Below are 22,257 nucleotides of genomic sequence, written 5' to 3'. Positions count from 1 at the left end.
AAAGAACCAACGACACCACGAACAACAAAAGACACTGTGAAATCAAAGTGAAACCCACAGTCACTGCTCTGAACATCGCAGGAGTGGAGATGCGTCAGCTAGCATCATTACCCACTTGAGAAGGTTCTGTAGTGTGATGCACACTCTGACAGGCAGCCCCAGGCAGCAGCCTCCCGGGATACATTTGTGCTTTAGGTTTCGGCCGGCTCCGTTCAGATTTGGCTGCCAGGTCAGCAAGGTCAGGTCATACGCTGCCATAAACTGAGTTAACGCCTTCTGAGTCTTAATGTCAGTAAAGGATTATATGCCAACAGCTCAAGAAAAATATTATTACTATCTTATTTTTAGAACACATTTTAAAGAACACACCTAGAGACTCAGAGCAAAGCACAGTTGGTAGGGAGTTTGCCTACCAAGTATGAAGCCATGGGTTCAAACTCCAACATGGCACACATAAACTGGGCGTGGTGGCACATGCCTGTAAGTCTCAGCACACAGGAGACAGAGACAGGAAAAAAATCAGAAAATCAAGGCCATCATTAGCTATATAGTGAGTTCAAGGTCAGCCTGGGCTATATTAATTTGTCTCACAGAGATAGAAAGATTAGATAGGTAGGTAGGTAGGTAGGTAGGTAGGTAGGTGGGTAGGTAGGTGGGTAAGTGGGTGGATGGATGACAGGTGACAATTTTCCTAAGCACTGCATAGGCACCTTGCATGCATTATCATGTAAGTCCTGAAGTCACCGCAGAGGTAGGTGCTGCTAATATTTTTCTCTTCCACTGGGTAAAGTACCTTGTAGAGATCACTAGGAATCTACTGAAGCCTTTAGACAAACTTCTTCCTTATAAGAATCAGAAGATGGGGGGGTGGGGTGGACTGGCGAGATAGCTCAGTGGGTAAGAGCACTGACTGCTCTTCTGAAGGTCCTGAGTTCAAATCCCCGCAACTACATGGTGTCTCACAACCACCTGTAATGAGATCTGACTCCCTCTTCTAGTACATCTGAAGAACTTATTTATAATAATAAATAAATCTTTGGGCCGGAGCAAGCAGGGATAAATCTTTGAACCTAAGCTAGAGGGGTTGACTGGAGTGAGCAGAGGTCCTAAAGTTCAATTCCCAATAATCACATGAAAGATAACAGCAGTGTACTCATATACATAAAATAAATAAAATAAATCTTTAAAAAAAAAAAAAAGAATCAGAGGCCAGAGAAGCAGCTAAGGAGTTTTATTTTGAAGACTGGGTTACAGTTCGTGTCCACTTCTAACACTGTGCACAGGAGCAGAGACTATTCGGCTATCTCCAAAGTTTGCATAGGCCAGGGAAAGAATATTTCTATTTATTTATTTTTGAGGTACAGTCTTACTATATAGTCCTGGTTGGCTTATAACTGGCTCTGCAGATCAGGCTGGCCTTGAACTAGGGGTAATCCTGCAGCCTCCTGAGTGCTAAGATTACTGGAATATTCTGCACACCAGGCTATTTTACATTGTTAAACAGTTGTAAGGGCTATATGGTTTTGGCTTTGTATTATATTTACTTTTGTGCACATGCGTGTGCATGCACATATGTGACAGCACACATGTGGTGGTGAGAGGACAACTTGTAGGTCTCAATTCTCTTTTTCCAGCCTGTGGCTTCCAGGGATCAAATTCAGGTCAGCAAGCTTGTTGAGTCACCGTTTGCTCAACGGTCGTTTTTTAATCATTTGCTGGTAAATGATTACAGACTACAGTGTTCTATTACTTTACAATATTTTTACAAATAAGCATCACAGAACATTCTATATATTAAAATGTTTATACAATATACCCCCCCACACACAGTATATAAAGTTTATATATACATAAGACATAAATTGCATCCTAATACTAGAATCTGGAGGCATTGTGAAGCGACTGTGAGTGAGTGAGTAGTGTCCTCGCTGGGAGCAGGGTAAGAGGAGCAGAAGGCTTCCTCTCACTGTTCCACAACCATCTCCACAGAGGGCTCAACTCCCACTTCTCACTTCTCTCTCTGCTTTGGGATTTAAAATTCATTTAAGTGCTAAAGCAATTAAAGAGGAGAAGACCTACTAAGACATTTGGTCCATGTCCCTAATGAATACTTGGCTACAACTCCTATTTTCTTTTTAATTATTAAAAGCACACTAAAGAACTTTGGGATTTCCATGGAGACCAAATGATAAATTTTTGGTTGACATGCATTAGTAGCTGCTCATATTAATAAGGAAGAGAATAAAGGCAATACCACATTATAACATAGCCTAAATAAAGCAATCTCACTGGAGACACAGATACTCCTGAAAATAGTATTTAGCTAATCAGAGTAGAAAAAAATAAACTCTAAAAACAAAATAAGTGAATCATCTCTTAAAGGTGCTATATTTATACATGGAATACTAATTAGTGATTAAAAAGAACAAAACACATAAAACAAGCCTTATATAAGTATTACAAAATAGTTTAGTTTATGAGTTTTATAAGAGACAAAACCAAACGACAGTAGAAAAGTATCAGAAACATCTATGAAAGGTGTGATTACTGAGCAATGAGGGAAATGACACATATTGCAAAGCAGCTATATGATTATGAAACTATGCTCTGAGAAAGAACATAAAAAATGCCATAAAATAAAAATAATTCAATGTATGAGATTGTTGTGTGGAGGATTTTAATCCAGCCACATGTCTGGTATAGCAAGGGATTCCACCTTCTAGGTGTATGTGATCTGGCTGGAATGCAGACACATTACATATCTTTAATCCCACTGCTGGAAATACAGATACACCCTTAGTATACACCTTCAATAGCAAACAATGAAGGTAAGGTTAGTTTGTAGAAGGAAAAAGGCATGTTTGAAATTGATGTCCAATTGAGGGGCAGAAAAAGGGATGAATCAGAGAAAGACTTGACAGCAAGAGTCAGAGACAGGATACTCCCAACTCTCATGACAAATGACAGGATGCAGATGAAGGAGCCAGAAGATTAGAACAAACTGCTGGAGTTTGTTTGAGGCCAAGCAGAGCAATTCAGTCAGAAGCGGAGTAAAGCCAGTTTGAATCAATCAGCTTGGAGAGGAGTTTGGGTCTGCTGGCCAGAGTTCAGAAAAAGCTAGACAGGGTGAGTTTATTCAGCAGTAAGCCTCTGAGATGACAATTAAATCAGGTGAACAGATGTTACTTTTACAACGTTGGCTATAACCAATGGACTTTGCGGTTTATTTCTGCATGCTATAATCCAGGGCAGCAAAACTGAACGCTAGTTTGTTTTTAAGCATGTCACCCTCCATCTAACCTTCAGTTCACAGGTTGGCAGTCGTAATTAAAGTGTTAATGACAATCACTCAATGAACACTGATTAATTGGCCTGCTTTATTTTGGTTCCCTCGGATGCTTGATTGGGTGTATGTTACTTTTCTTGTCACCTTGAGACTATGGCTTCAGACTGTTCTTTTACCTAGGGTTGCTATGGTTATCGGAGGTCATCTATGCTTCCATAGGAACGCAAATAGTGTTTTGTTTTCTTTTCTTTAAAAAGACATGAAGTTGAGGTCTGGTGGCGGGAGAAGTGAAACTTGGAGATGTTAGGGGAGTAGAGGAGGGTATATGGGTTTAAAATACGCTGTTTGCATGTAAGAGATTCCTAAAGAATCAATAAAAAAATATTTTTAGAAAATTGGTTTTACCATGTGGAGATTTTATTCTCATGCTATCTTTTTCTCTAAGTTTAAGAAGCAAGTGGCCACTGCTGCCAGCAAAAGTCACCAGACAGTAAGACTTATTGCTTGGTTAAGATCGGATAGTTTTGAATCCAATTAATGGAAATTACCTGGATTAATTAAATAAACAGTGTTGTATAATCAGCTTTGGTCATTCCCATTGAGTGGGCTTCAATAGAGATTCACCTTTAATAAAGTTTTACATGTTAAAAAGATGAATCCACAATAAAAAGTACATTTTCATCTCCTTTGCAAAAAAAAAAAGAAAGAAAGAAAGAAAGAAAGAAAAGAAAGAAGAGGAGGAGAAGAAGAAAAGAGAGAGAAAGAAAGAAAGAGAAAGAAAGAGAAAAAAGAAAGAGAAAGAAAGAGAGAAAGGAAAGAGAGAAAAGAAAAGAAAAGAAAAGAAAAGAAAAGAAAAGAAAAGAAAAGAAAAGAAAAGAAAAGAAAAAGATATGATGGGAATTTCTCAGGCAACAGTACAGATCACCTACCCCATACAGGTCACAAGTGCACACATCTGTCACACTCACTTAGTGATGTGTAGGCACTTAGGATATAAATTATTCTATTAACAAACACTTCAACCATGATCGATTAAATGCAAGCTTAAATACTTAAGTACAATGTTGCTTGCATTTAAAGTTACTTTATACTAGCATGTACTGAATTCATAGTAGAGTAACATGTTAATGAAGAATTCTAGATGACAGGCACCCTTGTTTACTATGAAGTTCTTATAGACCTGCTATGTGTTTAAAGTTGTTCAGAGCAATATTTGAAAACATCTTAAATGTTTTAATGTTACACTAAGAAATCTTAAATCTGTTGCTTATGGCAGTGGACATTTTACAGCTATAGTAATTTAGAAGGAAAATCTCTGTGTTCTGAACATATCAGACATAACTGTGTTCTGAACACAGCTGTGAGCGACAGTTAAGCCCGATTATTTGCCTGTGCTGTGCTGAGACCTCAGCTACTGAAGACACGATGACCCCTTGCTATTGCACCCCTGACTCCTGTGACCAGGGAGAGTGGGAAAAGCCCACGCCGAGACACCGACCTTCTGTATGCCCACCGACTGGCGGATGTTCAGCTTTCTTTTCCTCTGGAAAGTATCCAAGTCCCAGAGCTGAGCTGTGTCAGAGGAAGTAGTGATGGCGTATCTCCCAGATGCGTGCACAGAAATGGAACACACCGACGACTCATGTCCTCTCATCCAGCTAACCAGCTCCTTGGTGACTGTGAACAGTGGTAACAGAGAAACTGTTACATCGGTAAACCATCACTCACTGATATACAACTTACATTGCTGAACAATCCAGACAAGAAATAGGGGCTTAAGCAAAGACAAAGGCAATGGAGAAAAGGAGCAAATTCAAAAGCTATCAGTGATGGAGAAACACTGTCTATGCGCTGAGCTCTGGGCTCCAGTGGACACACAAGAAGCTGGTGCTGTGTCAAACCATGTGATAATACACAAAGGAGAACAGTTTTAGCATGACAGGGGAAAAGGATAAATCTGAATTAAAGAATTGATATTGCTAGGCATCCTGACACATACCTGTCACCCTGTGAGCACTTGGGAGGTTGAGGCAGGGGGATCACTATAGCTTAAAGCTACCCTGGGCAACATAGTAAATATGAGGTCAGTTCTGACCACACAGAGAGATCCTATTTCAGAAAATAAATTAAAGAAAACCACATAATAAAAATTTAAATTGAATTTGGGACAGGCATGGTGGTATGGGTCTCTAATCTTAGCGCATAGCAGGCTAAAGCAGAAAGGTTGAGTTTGAAGACTGGGCTACACAGTAAATTCCAGGCCAGAGGATGCACTGCAAAACTGTCTAAATAAGTAAACAAACAAACAAACAAATAAAGGTTTTGACTTTGAGGTAGTCATGTGTCTGTGTGTGTAAACAGAGAAAACAGAATGGTAGAGAAAATACCAAAACTATTTATGGTAATTAGCACTGGGTAACGAAATGTGAGTTTCATTTTATCCCCATGCTTATGTGAATTTATCTAAGTTGTCTATATCATATCACTTTTGTGATCCAAATCCTTCCAGAGAGATGGAAGTGAGGCGAGAGAGAAAGCACAAAGCGGTCAGATACCAAGGTTAGGAGTGAAAACAGGGGTTTCCAAATACCAGCTAATGTCTGCCATTATTACACATTCCTTCCTGACCCTCAGCAAGAGGGAGGATAACACTGTAGCTTTTCATAAGCTACATTTAAAGCACTGCTTTTCAACTCCTTATGTTGTCCCCATCAGCTTATGATGGGGAAAAAAAGCTCCTGTTTTATGAAGTGCAGTTCTTTTTTTTTTTTTCCCCTGATGTTGAATAGAAAATTAAGAGCTGGCTAACTATGCTATAGTTCTTTGTCCAGGGGTGGAGCCTATGAGATTGCTTCCTGTCTGGGGGGAGGGGAGGAGCCTATGAGACTGCTTCCTGTCTGGGGGGAGGGGTGGAGCCTATGAGACTGCTTCCTGTCTGGGGGGAGGGGTGGAGCCTATGAGACTGCTTCCTTCCAGGACAGCATGACGAGTGGTACCAATGCTCTTGGCTTGTTTAGGCAGCCATACTGTTGAGGTACCAAGGGTGCAGCAGCTTCTCTGTCGTTCTGAGGAGACTCAATTGCACAGCCGATTTCCAAGAAGTAGGCCAACTGGCTGAAGATGAAACAGTCAGGGCTCTTACAACCTTGGAGACAGTCTCGCTATTGTGGGGTAGTGTTGCTTTGTCGGGAGTAGGAGGCACAAAAGTTGGGTTTACTAATAGATGCTGTGAGGAAGCAGGATTTGGCCGCAAACAGAAAGAGATGAATAGGAAGTTAAAAAGTGGAGATAGCATCTAAGGAACTTAGTGGGTGTCAGGTTCAATGAGAAAGTAGGCTATTAAAAAATGGAGCTCAGGCCGGGCGGTGGTGGCACACACCTTTAATCCAAGCACTCGGGAGGCAGAAGGCAGGCAGATTTCTGAGTTCGAGGCCAGCCTGGTCTACAAAGTGAGTTCCAGGACAGCCAGGGCTACACAGAGAAACCCTGTCTCAAAATAAACCAAAAAAAAAAAAAAAAAAATTGGAGTTCAGACAGAACAAAATGGTAGAAGCTAGTTTTAGGCATAGACAGACTTAATGTTTTAAAGAACTTTTGTCCCAGCAGAGCTGACTGAATTTCTAGACGCTACTAAAAGAGATAACTATTTGTACTTATTTGTGGGGAGAGTGCAGGACACAGGTTCCCAATCTTTGCTTTACTTTATATAAACGTGGAACCCTGGTCAAACTATTTCACTGCCTCAGTTTCCTCTCTGCAAATGGTCATAAGAATATCTGTCTCAGAGAGTTACTAGGATGAAAATAAATCAGTACTTATATCTTTCTAAATGTTATATACTATCAATTATTTAGTAACAAAAATACAATTTTTTTTCTTTTCACTTGTAATTGAAGAGTAAGGGTTTTAAACTACAGCACTCCAGAATGCCAACTTAAAGAATACGTATAATACAGTATGAAGTATGTGGGATTTTTTGTTTGTATTTATTTAGAATACAAGTATATTATGGAATTTGGTCTTGAAAGGCAGGTGTCAGATTTGCACTCATGGGAGGTAATCCTTTTTGTTTGTTTGTTTGTTTTTGTTTTTTTTTCGAGACAGGGTTTCTCTGTGTAGCCCTGGCTGTCCTGGAACTCACTCTGTAGACCAGGCTAGCCTCGAACTCAGAAATCCACCTGCTTCTGCCTCCTGAGTGCTGGGATTAAAGGCATGGCCACCATGCCTGGCGGGAGGTAAACCTTAACTCCAGGGGTTTCCCACATGGTAGGAATATCTTTATTATTCACTTGCCCCTTAGCTACAAATAAATGGCTTCTGTTAAGGACTCAGAGCTGGGGCTGGTCTCACCAGCAGGGCCAGCAACTCTAACAGACTGGGCATCAGGAAGGCAGGAGGACTGGAAACGGAATTTAACCCCATAGACAATACGTCAACCCTGGTGATGATGGGGTGAGAGATGTTACAGTCAGCTTGCCCTCACGTGCACACATAGGCGGTAATTCAATTAACTATGTCTGCATGGGAGAGCCTCAGGTAGAATTCTAGACACCGAAGCTTGAGTGGCCCTCCTACATCAGTAATAACCAGCAGAGTCTCTGCATGCGTGCTGAAGGGCAATCCACCACTGAGGCCATGGAAGCATCCTTAGACGTCTCCCAGATCCTACCCTATGCATCTCTCATTGGCTGGCTCTCATATATATACCCTGTATTAAGGCTGGAGCCAGTCACACGTACAGTGCTTCCTTAAGTCCTGTGAGCAGCCTTGCTCCTGAGGCTACAGACTGTAAGGACCCTGCAGTCTGCTGGGCTATGTTTTAGTCGGCTTCAGAAGACAAACAGGAGGACTTCTTACCTGTATCGAAACATTTAATAGAATAATCAGCTAACGCCACAAGGAACTCAGATTTCCTACGAAGATTAAAGGCCAGAGCTGTGCACGCTTGTGCTGTTCGCTGAACAAGATTAAACCTATTAAGAAATGGCTGTATTAGTATCAGAAGGTCTACCAGTGATCACAAACTTTACAGTGGTGGAGTCCTTAGAGGGGAAAACGAGACCTAAAACTGGTGGGCCACAACCAGACAGGAGGTCTGAGACCCACTGTGAGTAATCAGAGGAGTCTTGCCACGTGCAACATGCCAGGGCTACCGTCACCTCTCTCAGGAGCCATGCTGAGGACACTGGGTTCCACTTCCACAACTGGGAAGTCTTGTTACGTTTTTAAATTTTTTGTCAGTAACTGGTTAATTGGGGAGCCATTGCTAAGTTTCTGTTAATTTAGCATAGCAAAATTACAACTAGCCATGTCTTTTAGAAGGATGCTTCTGGAAGCAGAGACAACTGACAGATGGAGGGACAGAGAAGAAAAGGTGGTTACTGTGAAAGCTCCTAGGGAAGACCTCACCCAGAGATACAGGCACACAGTGAGGACGCACAGGAGGGGCTGTGTTAAGCCGAGAGAGAGCGGGGATGCATTAAACACGGGGCAAGAGGAAGAACAGGAAGTTCTCAAGTGTTAAATGAAGATCAGAACAAGAAGCCAAACAGGGCTGGGGGTTGGACCTAGAAGGACTGGGAACTGAATGTGATTGGCAGGCCTCACAAGGCAGCTCAAATAATCAATAAAAATAGTACATTAAAAAAAAAAAAAAAGGAAGCCCAAGAGTTTGTGATTGGATTAAATACCGTGTGGTGAGTTCTTAAGAAAGCTTGACACGTAACTAGAATTTCATTTACAAAACATGAAGCGTCTGTGCTTAGGAGAAAGGGCACAAGCTTGAGGGTAGGGAATCTTAAATTTTAAAGATGTTGAGTTCAAGGCCCCTATACAACATTCAGATCTATGGGGTCCAAGAGATACTACACAGGCCATATGTGTAACTTAAATCTGTCTAGGAGCTATGTTATAGTAAAGAAAAAGATACAACTATTTTTAATATCCAAAAGCTTATTTCAATGTTTAATCAAATATTCCATTTTTATTTCATCCTAGGTCTTCAAGTGCAGTGTGTATCTAGTCACCTTATGAAGGTTCAAGGGCTGCAAGCTGCTAGTAGCTACTGGAGAACCCATCAGAGGAATCCTAGAAGCTACATCTCAGTCAACAGAATGCACACCACACCTGGTCATGTAATGCCCAAGGCTCCGCTGGTGAGATGACTCAAGAGAGCACTGGGAGGACAACCCCAGGGCAGGCGCCTGGGAGGGCAGGCGCCTGAGCATCACCACATATGGGATTAGACACTGGAAGGAGCCAGCAAAGCAAGGGATGAAATGGTCAGAGAGGTGGGAAAACCAGCAGAGTTGTAACTCGAAGCCTAAGAGAGAGGGGGAGATGGAAATATTCAGTATTTCACTATAAAGGAGACTGGAAAGAGACCACTGTGCTGGGCCCTAAGAAAGACTGAGGGCTTAATAATCACGCCTGGCTTCACGGCCCTTCAGCTTACTGCTCAGTTCAGCCATGAATGTTCATCCTCAAACACACCTCTGTCTAAGGATTGTTTTGCTCAAACAATTAAGGGGCCGATGCAAACAAAGTTCTATGCTTTTCTGGTATTGATCTGTCTGGTCTATGTAAATCTGAATAAACTTCAAGGGTGTCCCTCCTCCCCTGTCTATCACAAAGGACAAAGGTCAATTAAAAGGCAGAGCCTTCTCTTGGGGAAGGCCCCAGAGGGATCAGCATACCACATCACCTACCGCTATTCTGCGAATGCTTGCCTTCCCACAGCTCACTGCCTTTCGAGAGAAGCAAGTCTTTCCTGTTCACTCCTCTAAGTTTTTATTGTTTTCTGCTGCAAGTAATCGGGAACTTGGTCGCTCCCTGAACACCCATAAGGCCTCTGTCATAACCTGTTCTCTCCTTGCTAATCTGTCTTCTGCCATAAGAACCCTGGCTCACAATTTAGGAGGGTAGAGGCAATTACTTCTCCTCCCCTATCATAGACATCAAAGAGAAAATGGACAAAACAAGCAGGGAAGTCCCAGATGTGAAGTCCTGGGTGTGAAGACCCAGGAGAGGCTGAAGGCAGGGATGGGACCAGTGAGTAATCAGCACCACTGGTTTAGGAACAAGATGACAGGTTACGGATATATGAACTCACTGGCATCATGGAGGCTGCGATGGGGAAAAAGAAAGGGAGGCTTTGGCATCTGTTTTCTCATAAATCAGGAGGCTGAGCAGTGAGAGGAAGATCTATGTCCAACACAAGTAGGCAAAGAAATTGTAAAGCGTTTGCAGCAGTTGCTGGAGAATGGCAAACCACAAAGGGGCAAGGACCCGCTGAGAATCGGTGAGGTGACGCAGAAGCGTGCTATTGTGTAAGGGGCCAGCATCTCACTGTCCAGCAGCAGGAGCAACTCCGGGTGAGACCGCTGGGGAGGGGGAGGGAGAACGAGGGTGGGGCAGCAGGCTCACTGCTATTTTCAGTGAGGCACAGAAATGATGGTTAGCAGATTTCTAGCAGACTTCAGATAAATCTGAGTAAGTGACCACAATCATGTTCCCGACATTTCCACCCCTAATCATCAGAGACCTTCCGCGTTCTAACAGGTGTCACGCAGCGGCCTGACAGGAGGCGGAGGATGGGTGTAGACTCATGCCTCCGCCATGTCTCTCCAGTCTCCCTCCATCTGAGGGATGACTCCCTTTCCCAACATTCTTGACTGTGACCTCTGTGACAGTCCCAGGACAGTTTTTTTTAGTGAACATCCCTACTAACTGATGACTGACTCCACCCGGCTGCATCTGGATTCTGTCTTTGGCAAGAACCACACAGAACCACTGTGTGCTTTTTACTGCATCTGGCCACCAGTCTTGACTGGCCCTATTAGCGTTAATCGTTTGGTGTCTACAGTGCGTGCCAGCCTTCTCACTTTAACCAGTACTCTGTTTCTTCTATAATCAGGATTTTGTGGTGAGGCTGGCGATTTCTCAGTGGCAAAATGCTTACCTGTGTAAAGCCCTGAGTTCGAAGCCCCAGTATTGGAAGATAAAATAAAGAATTTTGTAGGGAGAAAAATTTTTGACTGTGCCACATCGCAGTCTGCATTAAAGCGCTGCTTACAGCAGGAATGCATGGGTTGTGAGTGGCATCAGGGGCATGACACATCATTCTCAGTACTTACATTACTGCTCAAATTATCTCCGCTGTAGGTACTCTCGCAAGCTGGCTTCCTGACATTTTTATTGTTCTGGGGATAATTTTTTTGTCTATGAAATGTTATAGGTTCATCCTATAGCACGCCTGCTCCTATACTGAAACCTACCATTTCCGCAAGGACCTCTGGTTTCTTTTTACCAATGATTAGTTCTTGGGATCTAAGAACTGAGCACAAGGTCTGTACACTGCTCCTGGCACGCTGTCCTGGCCCTCTGAGGGGACAACACTAGGAAAGAGGTGTTCCTCCTCACATAGATGTCTGTGTTTATTTCTATCTCTATGCAAACCCAGAGTTTATGCTGACAAGTCTAACTAGTCTAAAACCGAAGGGTTCACTCTAGCTTTCTTTCTTTTCTTACCTGAAGTCCTTGTGCAGTATTATTTTCCCAATGTGCTCTTATTTGATCAAGGCTCTCTAACTCCTAGTCAGTGACACTTGCCCCATGCAGTCATCCTGTGACTGTTGCTGGATGTACACCACATTCCCTTCCCACCTTGTCTCCTGGCCTCCCCTCGCCATGGATACTTAGTGTCCAATCCTACTTAACCGCTTCTGGGAGGAAGGGTGACTCCAACTCCTTGTGGTTCTTGGATCTAGTACACTGTAACAAAAAGGTTCAGAGGAAACCCAGTTTCTAAAACACCTAACAAAGCACCAGGACTTGATGACACATGAGCAGCCATGAAAACTTAAATTTAAGGGGAAGCGAGCAGGGCTGGGGGACTTTATCTCAGTGGGGAAAGGTGCTTGCCCCTACACCTAACTGACACGATTTCAATCACTGGGACACACATGGCAGAAGGTGACAATCGACTCTTGGGAGCTGCCCTTTGACCTGCACATGCAAATTGTGGCATGCTGTGTATGCATACACATACACACATAAAATAAATAAAATGCAATACAGAAATTGCAATGAAAAGAAAGAACAAGCAAAGCAGGATTGGTGGCTCCCCACAGTGGGGAGGTTGATGTAGAACCACTGCAGGGTCGAGAGGCCACCCTGGGACATAATAAGACCCGGTCTCAGGAAGAATCCTCAGAGCTGCCAGTCACTCTGTGAACCAGTCCTCCACTGTTCCACCAGCACTTAGTCACTTCCTAAGAACTCAGCGGGGCTCTGTAAGTCATCAGTAAGTATCTGGTATAGTCAACAATAACTCCCTAAATAATAAGGGACATATTGAAAGCATCTGCTTACCTGTTTCCATGCAAGTCAAAAACATAGATGTTCCCCTGATGGTCCCCAGCAATGAAGGAATCGCCTGAGGCATCAAAAGCCACATTCAAAAACCGTAAGACTTTTGGATGGTATTCAGAAGTGCTGTGGACAATGTTCACTATAATTCTGTCAAAACACAACAATCTAAATGTTACACTCCACACCACATACCCTACCGGCTTTTATGTATTGGGTTCTATTGAAGGCTTCCTGCCTGCTTCTCCTTCCTACTGATGTTCCTCTCAGAACCAGTCTTAGAAGGATTTCTAAACAGTTCAGAAAGCCTTTCACTAGGAAAGAAGCTAACATTCGTTTATTCATTATATACTAGAAAACTTACTTCATGTCAGAACTGATGAAGCCAGACACTAGGAATAATGGAGACAAGGTTATTTTGTCACTTACAGTTTAGTGGCAAAGATGACAGTAAAAAGGCACAAACAGCATTCTGATGAATAGGCAACAGGGTAGGAAAGTCCTTCTGTAACGTAAAACGCTCCACAAAGCGTGAGTTATATCTCCACTTCGGAGACCTACACAGTGCCCTGGCAAGTGCGTGCTCTCAGGACTACCTGTTCATTGCTGTGTCCCTGAACCTGACCTACAATACACAGCGCTCACTCCATGTCTGTGAAGTGCTATACGTCACTCTTTGAAAACCCATGAATCAGACTTCTACTCCAACAGTAAAAAGTAGAGTTAATTCCTTAATAATATCCTATAGATACAGATAGTATGCACTAAAGCTATGTGGAAAATTCAAACATTTTAACCTTGAGCTTTAAATTACTCATACACAAATACAAGCAAGCATACAATTAACATAAATATGCAAAAGAAAAGGTATACACATGGGGAAAAACAGATAAACATAAATGCTGCTTGCTGTGTGCAGAGAACAGTGACATGGGTAGCTCCTGCCCAGTCTGTTTTTCTAGTCTTGATATGTATTTGTCCTTAATCATACACTACTTTCATGAGCAAACTTTGTACCGAATGTACAGCGCTATTTGTCTTAAGTGTACTATTTTTGAAGAATTCTTGTGCTGAAAAATGGTTTAGAAAACCTACTGGGCCGGTGGGAATGGCTCATCAGGCAAAGATGCTCGCCACCAAACCTGGTGACCGGAGTTTGATCCCCTAGGCCCCAGTGAAGGAAGGAGAGAAATGATACCCACAAGTTGACCTCTGACTTCCACAAATATGCCATGCCGTGCACACACAAAATGTGAGGGAAAAAAAAAAACAACAGCAACAACAACAACAACAAAAAACTTGCAGCCCCAAACGGTTTCTTGACTATACAGAGATGCACAGCGATGCACACCTATAATTCCAGGACTCAGGAAACACAAGCAGGAAAACTGAGTTTGAACCCAGCTTGGGTTGTACGGTGAGATCCTATCTCAAAAACAAGGACGAGAAAACAAAATCATGCATCGTCATTCTGGTCTTGAAGACCAGCACAATTCCACTCTGTTTAAAATGACTTTATGTGTGTGCATTTGCACTCACACATGCCTGACATGTGGAGGTCATAGGACAACCTACAGGAGTTGGAGCTCTCCTACCATAAGGTACCCAGGGGCTAAGGCTCAAGAGATCAGGCTTGGCCACAAGCTCCCTTAAGCCTTCTGAGTCCTCTGGCTAGGCCCCTTCCTTTATTTCAAGAATAATATTTAATCATGAAATTTTTATCTTTTGAGTATGAATCTTTTAAAAATGATTTATCTTTTGACTGAATACATGTCTGTGCACTGTGCCCATGCCTGGTGCCTGCAGATGCTAGAAGAGGGTGTTAGATTCCCCCTGAGACTGGAGTTATAGAAGGTTGTGAGGTACCAAGCGGATACTGGAAATTAAGCTTACATCCTCTGCAAGAGAAGCCAATGCACGGAAGCTCTGAGCCATTTCTCCAGTCCCTTATATGTTGAGTTCTAATAGTCCAAATTAAAATCTCATTTTCAAAGCTTACGGAAAGATGCTACATTGATAAGTGGGTTAAACATTTTCCTCACGGGTTCCCTGGTAAAGCGCTTGCCTATTATGTACAAGGCCCTAGGTTGAATCCTCAGCAGTGAAAAAATGATTTTTCTTCCTGTTTATCTAAACATAGAACTTTTTCAGATTGATCAGGGATATAGAAAAAAAAATCTTACGCTGTTCATCTTTATGGAGTTTCATGGTGTTGAAAATACAAAAATTAAGCTTTGCATCACGGCCCACATCTGTAACCCCAGTGAAGGGGAGTTGGAAACAGCTCCCTTGAGCTAAAGTGATAAGCACCAAGTTCAGTCAGAGTCTCTGTCTCAAAAACTAAGGTGAAGAGCAGTTAAGGAAGACCCTGATGTTGACCTCTGGGCTTTACAAGCATACCTGCACACACACACACACACGTGTTTTTTTATTCTCCTGATGTAACTGTCATCCTGGAGGCTTACTTCCTTTTGTCTGTTAACCTAGGCCTAGTCCTCAAAGCTTCTAGCCTCTGTCCAATCTAATCTAGGCCTAGAATGTTTTCAGCCTCTGAGACTTACTACTGCATAAGCTCACCCTTTTTAGTTCTTTCTGAGCTCTGCTGGCGGGTTCAACTTAGCTGTTCTGGCTCAAAACTGCTTTCCAAGCTGAAATGAAAACGCCGAAGAATCTCCACTATTGACAAGATTGTTTATTCAATAGGTCGATGGGTCAATAGCATTGATAAAGGGTAGACAGCCACCAGAAAACCACAGTGGCTGGCTAGTCAAATAAGTGGCTGATCCACTTATTACTGCTTTTCAGCTTACAAAAACACTTAGTTTGATTTCTAGGGAAGCAACTAAAAGATAAATAGAAAAGGCTCTTGAGAAACAAACCTCGGGATAAGAACCCAAGTGATACCATGCAGTCCACGCAAGCCTAGGTAATCAGAAACACCAAGATCACATAGGCATGCACCATGGGAACCAAAACAAATGCATGGTTTGGGGGCGGGGGGGTCTCCCACTGACGTCACACAAGAGGCTGAGTCTAAAACCAGGCCGTCTACTCCAAAGGGAATGAAAAGAAGCACAGGCAGGTAAAAGTCCCCACATCGTTGACAGGTCCCGCAACACACACTCTGTGCAACTGCAGGACGTAAGTCTGCGCGTTGTTCCATAGTGGAAAGCGTGCTTGGCCCACACTAGGCTCTCAACATTACAGGTGTGCAATGTAATGAATGACTTAAGGATGGAGAGCTTCGGCTTTTGGAAAGGTAGATGTGCATTGCCTTCTATGCTCCCATCACCTCCTGGAGTTTTTTTCCCAACTGGAATAGACATTAATAAATCAAAAGCAGGTGGAGTCCTGGCACTCAGCTGAACTGCAAATTCTTTTGCACAAGTCGTCGAGCCTTCTCCTGCCTGCCTCTCACCGTGACCGGGGACCAGAATCTGGGACAACTGCAATCTACGGTTTCCGGAGCTACTTGCTCCTCCTGAGGTCCCAACCCAGGGATGCAGCGCACGGCCAGAGTCAGACTCCCCGGGCCAGCATCCTTCCTCCACGCTTCCCACTTCAGCCTCCCGCAGACCCGCCCCCTCGCCGGTCTCACCCTTCGTGAGTGGCTGGCGATGGCTTGCGGTGCCATATCTTGCCGCTCTCCTTGTTGCCCAGGTCAGTGCTCTGCATGTCGAGCCCCCGCCCCTACCCCGACTCCGGACCACGGCTGACCCGATGGGGTAACCGTCCCGAGAGCTACCCAGCAGTCCCCGCGCACCCAACCCGGGAAATTCGAGCGGCCGCCGCGGGGTCTCCGCCCCCAAGGACTGTACCAATCACGCGGGGGAAGCCCCTTCTAGTTACAACCAATCAGAATGCGGATCCGCCCACCTCCGCTCACGTGGTCCCTCCACTCAGGACAATGGTAACGACCAACGGCTTCTCTCTAGACTCCACCCCTTTTCTGAGGCTTCTCGGTAATTCTGCTACCCAAAGGCTTCCGGGAGTTGTAGTTTTCTGTAATCCAAGTCTGGGACTTCAGGTTTCTGACACCTATAGACATCAAAAGTGTTTTTCTCCTGAGACCTGCTGCCTCCTGCATTTCGTTCTATATTGCGTTTAGAATAAGAGATTTATAGAAATAACTAATAGAGATGCAAAAGACAAGTTCGATGAGAATTGGAGGAGTTCCTTCCCTAGAACTTACAGGCACTGCAGAACCCCACAGACCTAAATGAATTCCGTTTTGTTTGGTTTGTTTTTGTTTGTTTTGTTGTTGTTGTTTTGGTTTTTTTTGCCATACTCAACATGCTTTAATTGCGTAAATTTACAAGATGCTCCCACATTATGGTTTCCAGCCCACTGTTCATAATCTAGTAAAGTAAAAACGTCAAGAACCAGCTACACTGGCATCAGAAATCTTTTTCACTTAGCAAAATTCACTCAGTGTTAATTTAGTGCTTACTATGTGTGGCTGTCCCGCGTGCTTAACGTGCCGACGCACTTAATTCACAGAGAAACAATTTAGATAATACTTTGAACTTCACTTCAGTGCTGTATGAAGTTGCAAGTTAGTTTCTAATGAAATTGTTCCACATTTGGTGTATAAAACAGAAATTATGCCAGGTAGTGGTGGCACACATCTTCAATCCCAGTACTTGGGAGGCAGAAGCAGGCAGATCTTATGAGTTCAGGCTAGATTGGTCTACAGAACTAGTTCCAGGATAGCCAGAGTTACACAAAGAAACCCTGTTTCGCAAAACCAAAAACCAAATGAAAAGACAAGAAATGTATTTTCTCAACATTCAGTGTCAACAGCGTCTGTCGACAAAGATTTTCTTCTTTGTCTGGGATAGTCACCTTCTGCCTGTTGCAAATATCCTTCTACATTTCTCATATATGAAAATAAATGAAAAATCATAAAGTAAAGTAAAATTTAAATGAGGTTTTCAAAAGAGAGTATAAATATTTTTAACTTATTTTATTTTATTAGATATTTTCTTTATTTACATTTCAAATGCTATTCCCAAAAGTTCCCTATACCCTCCCCCACCCTTGCTCCCCTACCCACCCACTCCCACTTCTTGGCCCTGGCCTTCGTCATATAAAGTTTTCAAGACCAAGGGGCCTCTCTTCCCAATGATGGTCGACCAGGCCATCTTCTGCTACATATGCAGCTAGAGACACAAGCTCAGGGGGTACTGGTTAGTTCATGTTGTTGTTCCACTTATAGGGTTGCAGCCCCCTTCAGCTCCTTGGGTACTTTCTCTAGCTTCTCCACTGGGGGTCCTGTGTTCCATCCAGTAGATGAGTGTGAGCATCCACTTCGGTGTTTGCCAGGCACTGGTATAGCCTCACAAGAGGCTGCTATATCAGGGTCCCTTCAGCAGAATCTTGCTGGCATGTGCAATAGTGTCTGGGTTTGGTGGCTGATGATGGGATGAATCCCCAGGTGGGGTAGTCTCTGGATAGTCCATCCTTTCATCTTAGTTCTAAATTTTGTGAGAGTGTAAATATTTTTAAGGGAACAGGACTTGAGTTCACCACACTGCCTAGGAAAGGACCTTTCTCTCCTGATCAGTTTTGAGCTATAGTAATCTGATGAGCATATGGCTCCTGAGACTTAAGGTGAGTATCCAGACACTGTCAGGCTCTGCAAAAGATGTATCCAACGAGTATGTATCTCTTTCCTTCTTGTTAATGAGGCATGTAATGGCAACTGTATCATAGTCTCGGCCCTTTGTCAGCTTCAGTAAGCTTCTTACAACTGCTCCCTCATTAACATAGATCAGCCTGCACTCCCGACCCACACCTGCTTCTGTCTCCTGTTCCCTTTGGGGCACTCATGCAAGGCTATTTGAGTCAGTATCTTACAAGGTTCTCTCTCAGTCTCAGAGCTTGACTTGCCATTTACCACGGACAGTTACAGCTGGATTTAGGGTTCATAAGAATAGTCCAGAATGGTATTCTTAGATAAAACTCAACTTAAAAAAAAAAAAGATTTATTTATTATGCGCTGGTGAGATGGCTCAGCAGTTAAGAGCACTGGACTGCACTTCCGAAGGTCCTGAGTTCAAATCCCAGCAACCACATGTTGGCTCACAACCATCCGTGACAAGATCTGGTGCCCTCTTCTGGTGTGTCTAAAAGACAGCTGTCTTCAGACACTCCAGAAGAGGGTGCCAGATAAGAGGGCGCCAGATCTCATCACGGATGGTTGTGAGCCACCATGTGGTTACTGGGATTTGAACTCAGGACTTTCAGTGCTCTTAACCACTGAGCCATCTCACCAGCCAGAAACTCCTTAACTTACATCTTCAAAGACTGGTGCATATGTGCGTGTGTGTGTGTGTGTGTGTGTGTGTGTGTGTGTGTGTGTGCACATGTGTGTGTATTTGCTAGGCTTCATGCATACTGAGTGTAGTATGTAGACATATATGAGGGGAAAGGGGAAAGAATTTGATTCGCTTCAGGTAGGTGCTACTATTATCCCTATTCCCTAGGAATTTGAAGCAAGAGGAAAGCCAAAATAGAATTATGATCCTTCTGTGCTTGAGCCTCATGATTTTCAAAAACAAAAAAGCAACCACAAAAGAACTGTTTGGTCAGCATCATGACACATACCTATAATGCTAGCACTTGGGAGGCTCAGACTGGGTGATTTCAAATTGGAGCCCAGCCTGAGCCACAAAGTTTTACTTTGACTCAGAAAAAATATCCCATGGATCATTAGTCAATAACAGATAGACACATACGAACCCTATATATATTCTTTATTTGCATATTTAAAGTATATAATTGTGTAAGTTTGACATAAGTACTCATTGTGACCCTACTACCAAATCAAGAGGATAAAAGTGTTTGTCACTGTAAGATTCCCTCCTATCTCTTCTTTGTGATCTTTTTCTATCCCCACCCGACTTGGTGTACTGCCACGGCCGGATAGTGTCTGTTCCTCGCATTAATTACTTTCTAGACATTTATATAACTGGAGTCTTATTCACCCCCCTTTTCTCCTTCAATTGGATTCTTTTATATAGAATGAACTTGAAATTGTTATCAAGAGATTCAGTTGTTTTGTTGGGACACCAGTTAGTCATCATTTTCTTTTTTTTTTTTTTTTTTTTTAAAGGAAATCAAAGTTTAATCATTTTCTACTCATTAATTAATGGCCATGCTGACCAATAAGTCACATGAATGTAGATTTCACTTTATTTGAACACCACACACAATACAAATTTAAACTTGCCACACCCTTCCACAAACCATCACTGCATATAATAGAGTTTTTTTTTGACAAAGTTATTGAGCTATTATTATAGATCAAAAGCATAGTTTTGGTTTTGTTTTATTTAGAAGCATGTTCAAATGACTAAAGCTGGGCTCCTAAAATCGAGAACTTTGGTGCAGTAGGTGAGCTGCAGTTACTAACTTCTGCAAATTAAAAGCACACAAATAAAAACCCAAAACAAAATACTGTCAAACTTTCACAATTGAAAAATAATTGCTAGAATAGTCATCATTTTCATTGCTAAGTGGTGTCCCATTATATCCGTATGATCTGTCTACCCATTCATGAACATTACCATGGTTTCCGGTTTTTCTACTCCTGAGTAAAGCTGTTGTGAACACTCCTTTATTTCTCTGGGAGGTGTTCCTGAGAGTGGAGCCATTGCCTTGTGTGGCAGGCATCAGTTTAGCTTTTCAGGAGGCTGGCAGATGTGTTCCATACGGTTGGTAGTTCTCTCTCTCTCTCTCTCTCTCTCTCTCTCTCTCTCTCTCTCACACACACACACACACACACACACACACACACACACACACACACACACCGCCTCAAAGCAGGAGTCCAGGTGTTCCTCGTTGGTAATGAATCTCTGTCATTTTGGCCACTCTGAAGATATTGCGGTATCCATGGCGATTTTAATTCCTTCTTCTGAAACGGCAAATGAGGCTCAGCATCCCTTAATGCAGTTATTTGTGTTCTATGTGAATTCTTGCTAAGTATCTGCTCGAATCCTTTATGTGTTTTTAATTGGATTGTTTGAATTCTTATTATTGTGCTTTGAGACTCATTCATATATCCTAAGTACAAGCTTTTCATTGTACAGATATATACTTTGCAAATATTTTTTTTTAGTCTGTGGCTTGTTTTTCCACTTTTTAAAAAGGCTGTTTGTCAAACAGATGATATTAGTGAAGATAATATCATCTTCATCTTTGGGGGGGGATTTGGGGAATCATCTTTAAGAAACCTTTTCCTATGGAACTGGGGAGATGGTTCAACTGGTAATGGGCTTGCTGTGCTGAGTTCAAACCCCCAGGATACACCAAAAAGGCTGGGCATGGAGGTTCACATTTACAATCCTGGTCCTGGGGAAGTAGAGACTGGCAGATCGGTCCCAGGGGCTCCACAGCCAGTTAGTCTGGACTACTTACTGAGTTTGACACTTGCCTACATACGCCAGTGTACAAATGCACATACCCAGCCAGCAATCTATTCCTCCCATCAATAATAAATATAAATATAATATACCCTCAGTATATAAATATAAATAAATATAAACCCTCAATCCCATCTCTTTTCACACTTCAAAGCCGCCTGTGGCAACAATAAGAGCAGCAACTGTTAGTATTGAGCACATGGTACGATCAAGTAGCATGCAGGCACAAGTCAGAAGGTAGAAGTGCACAGGCTGCCACTGGATGGTGTTTGACTCTTATGCCAAGGATCTAATGGGAATTCCTGTTCCTAGGTGCACTTTTGTCTATAGGGGGTGGGATGGAGGTGAGGGGCTGGGGGGGGGGGGGGGGCCACCAAGGCTCCCCCCTCACTCAAGGCACACCCAGAGCAGAGAGAGAGAGAGAGAGAGAGAGAGAGAGAGAGAGGTGTTGGGGGGGGGGGGGGGGGGGGGGGGGGGGGGGGGGGGGGGGGGAGAGTGAAGAGCGGCCACTTAAAAGAATTTAAGTGTTGGACTGGGGAGATGGCCCAGCTGGTAAACCTTTTGCCATCCAAGTGTGAGGACCCCTGTTTGAATGCCCCAAACCAGAATGGAAGCTGAGCAAGGTGGTGTGAGACCTAATCCTGCACTCCTGTGGTGAGACGAGGTGAAGACAAGAGAGTAACCAGAACTCATAGGCTTTCTTAGCAGGGAGCAGTAAGGACAGCTTATCCCCAACAAGGTAGAAGGCAAAAACTGACACCTGAGAGGCTGTCCTCTGACCTACATGCATACACAATGGCACACATAGGTGCACACCACACACACTCTCTCAATTACGTGAACAGGAACACACATGCACGTGCATCCGTCATATGCATACTGTTAGCACTCTGTCTAAGCTCCGCCCCACAGTTACCTGGCAACAGCCCGGTAGGCTTGACTCTATAAAAGGAGCTGCTTGTCTCCCTCCTCTCTCTCTCTCTCTCTCTTGTTCTCTCTTGCTCTTGTCTTCCTGCTCTCGCTCTCTCCCCATTCCCTCCACACCCACCCCACTCCATGTGCTCATGGCCAGCCTCTACTTCTCTTCTCTTCTCTTCTCTTCTCTTCTCTTCTCTTCTCTTCTCTTCTCTTCTCTTCTCTTCTCTTCTCTTCTCTTCTCTTCTCCTCTCCTCT

General features: G+C 43.3%; 1 protein-coding gene across 4 annotated transcripts in view; it reads right to left on the bottom strand.

Annotated features, from left to right (window-relative positions):
- Nucleotides 1-16,445, bottom strand: part of Tbc1d31 (TBC1 domain family member 31) — a 61,016-nt gene extending 44,571 nt beyond the window's left edge. Inside the window, exons 1-4 of one of the 4 annotated variants that reach the window (XM_021216712.1) lie at nucleotides 16,254-16,445; nucleotides 12,659-12,805; nucleotides 8,144-8,259; nucleotides 4,785-4,963 (exon numbers count right to left, since the gene is read on the bottom strand). In XM_021216712.1, coding sequence (XP_021072371.1) covers nucleotides 4,785-4,963; nucleotides 8,144-8,259; nucleotides 12,659-12,805; nucleotides 16,254-16,330 — 519 coding nt within the window. In that variant the 5' untranslated portion in view covers nucleotides 16,331-16,445. The remainder of the gene's footprint in view (nucleotides 1-4,784; nucleotides 4,964-8,143; nucleotides 8,260-12,658; nucleotides 12,806-16,253) is intronic. The other 3 variants (XM_029531053.1, XM_029531054.1, XM_029531055.1) reach the window with 3 other exon arrangements.
- Between the last annotated feature and the right edge of the window lie 5,812 nt (nucleotides 16,446-22,257).

Source organism: Mus pahari, chromosome 17 (assembly GCF_900095145.1).
Source record: "Mus pahari chromosome 17, PAHARI_EIJ_v1.1, whole genome shotgun sequence".
NCBI classification, from domain to species: Eukaryota; Metazoa; Chordata; class Mammalia; order Rodentia; family Muridae; genus Mus; species Mus pahari.
Note: the sequence above shows the minus strand (reverse complement) of the source record. Positions and strands in the feature narration are given on the sequence as shown.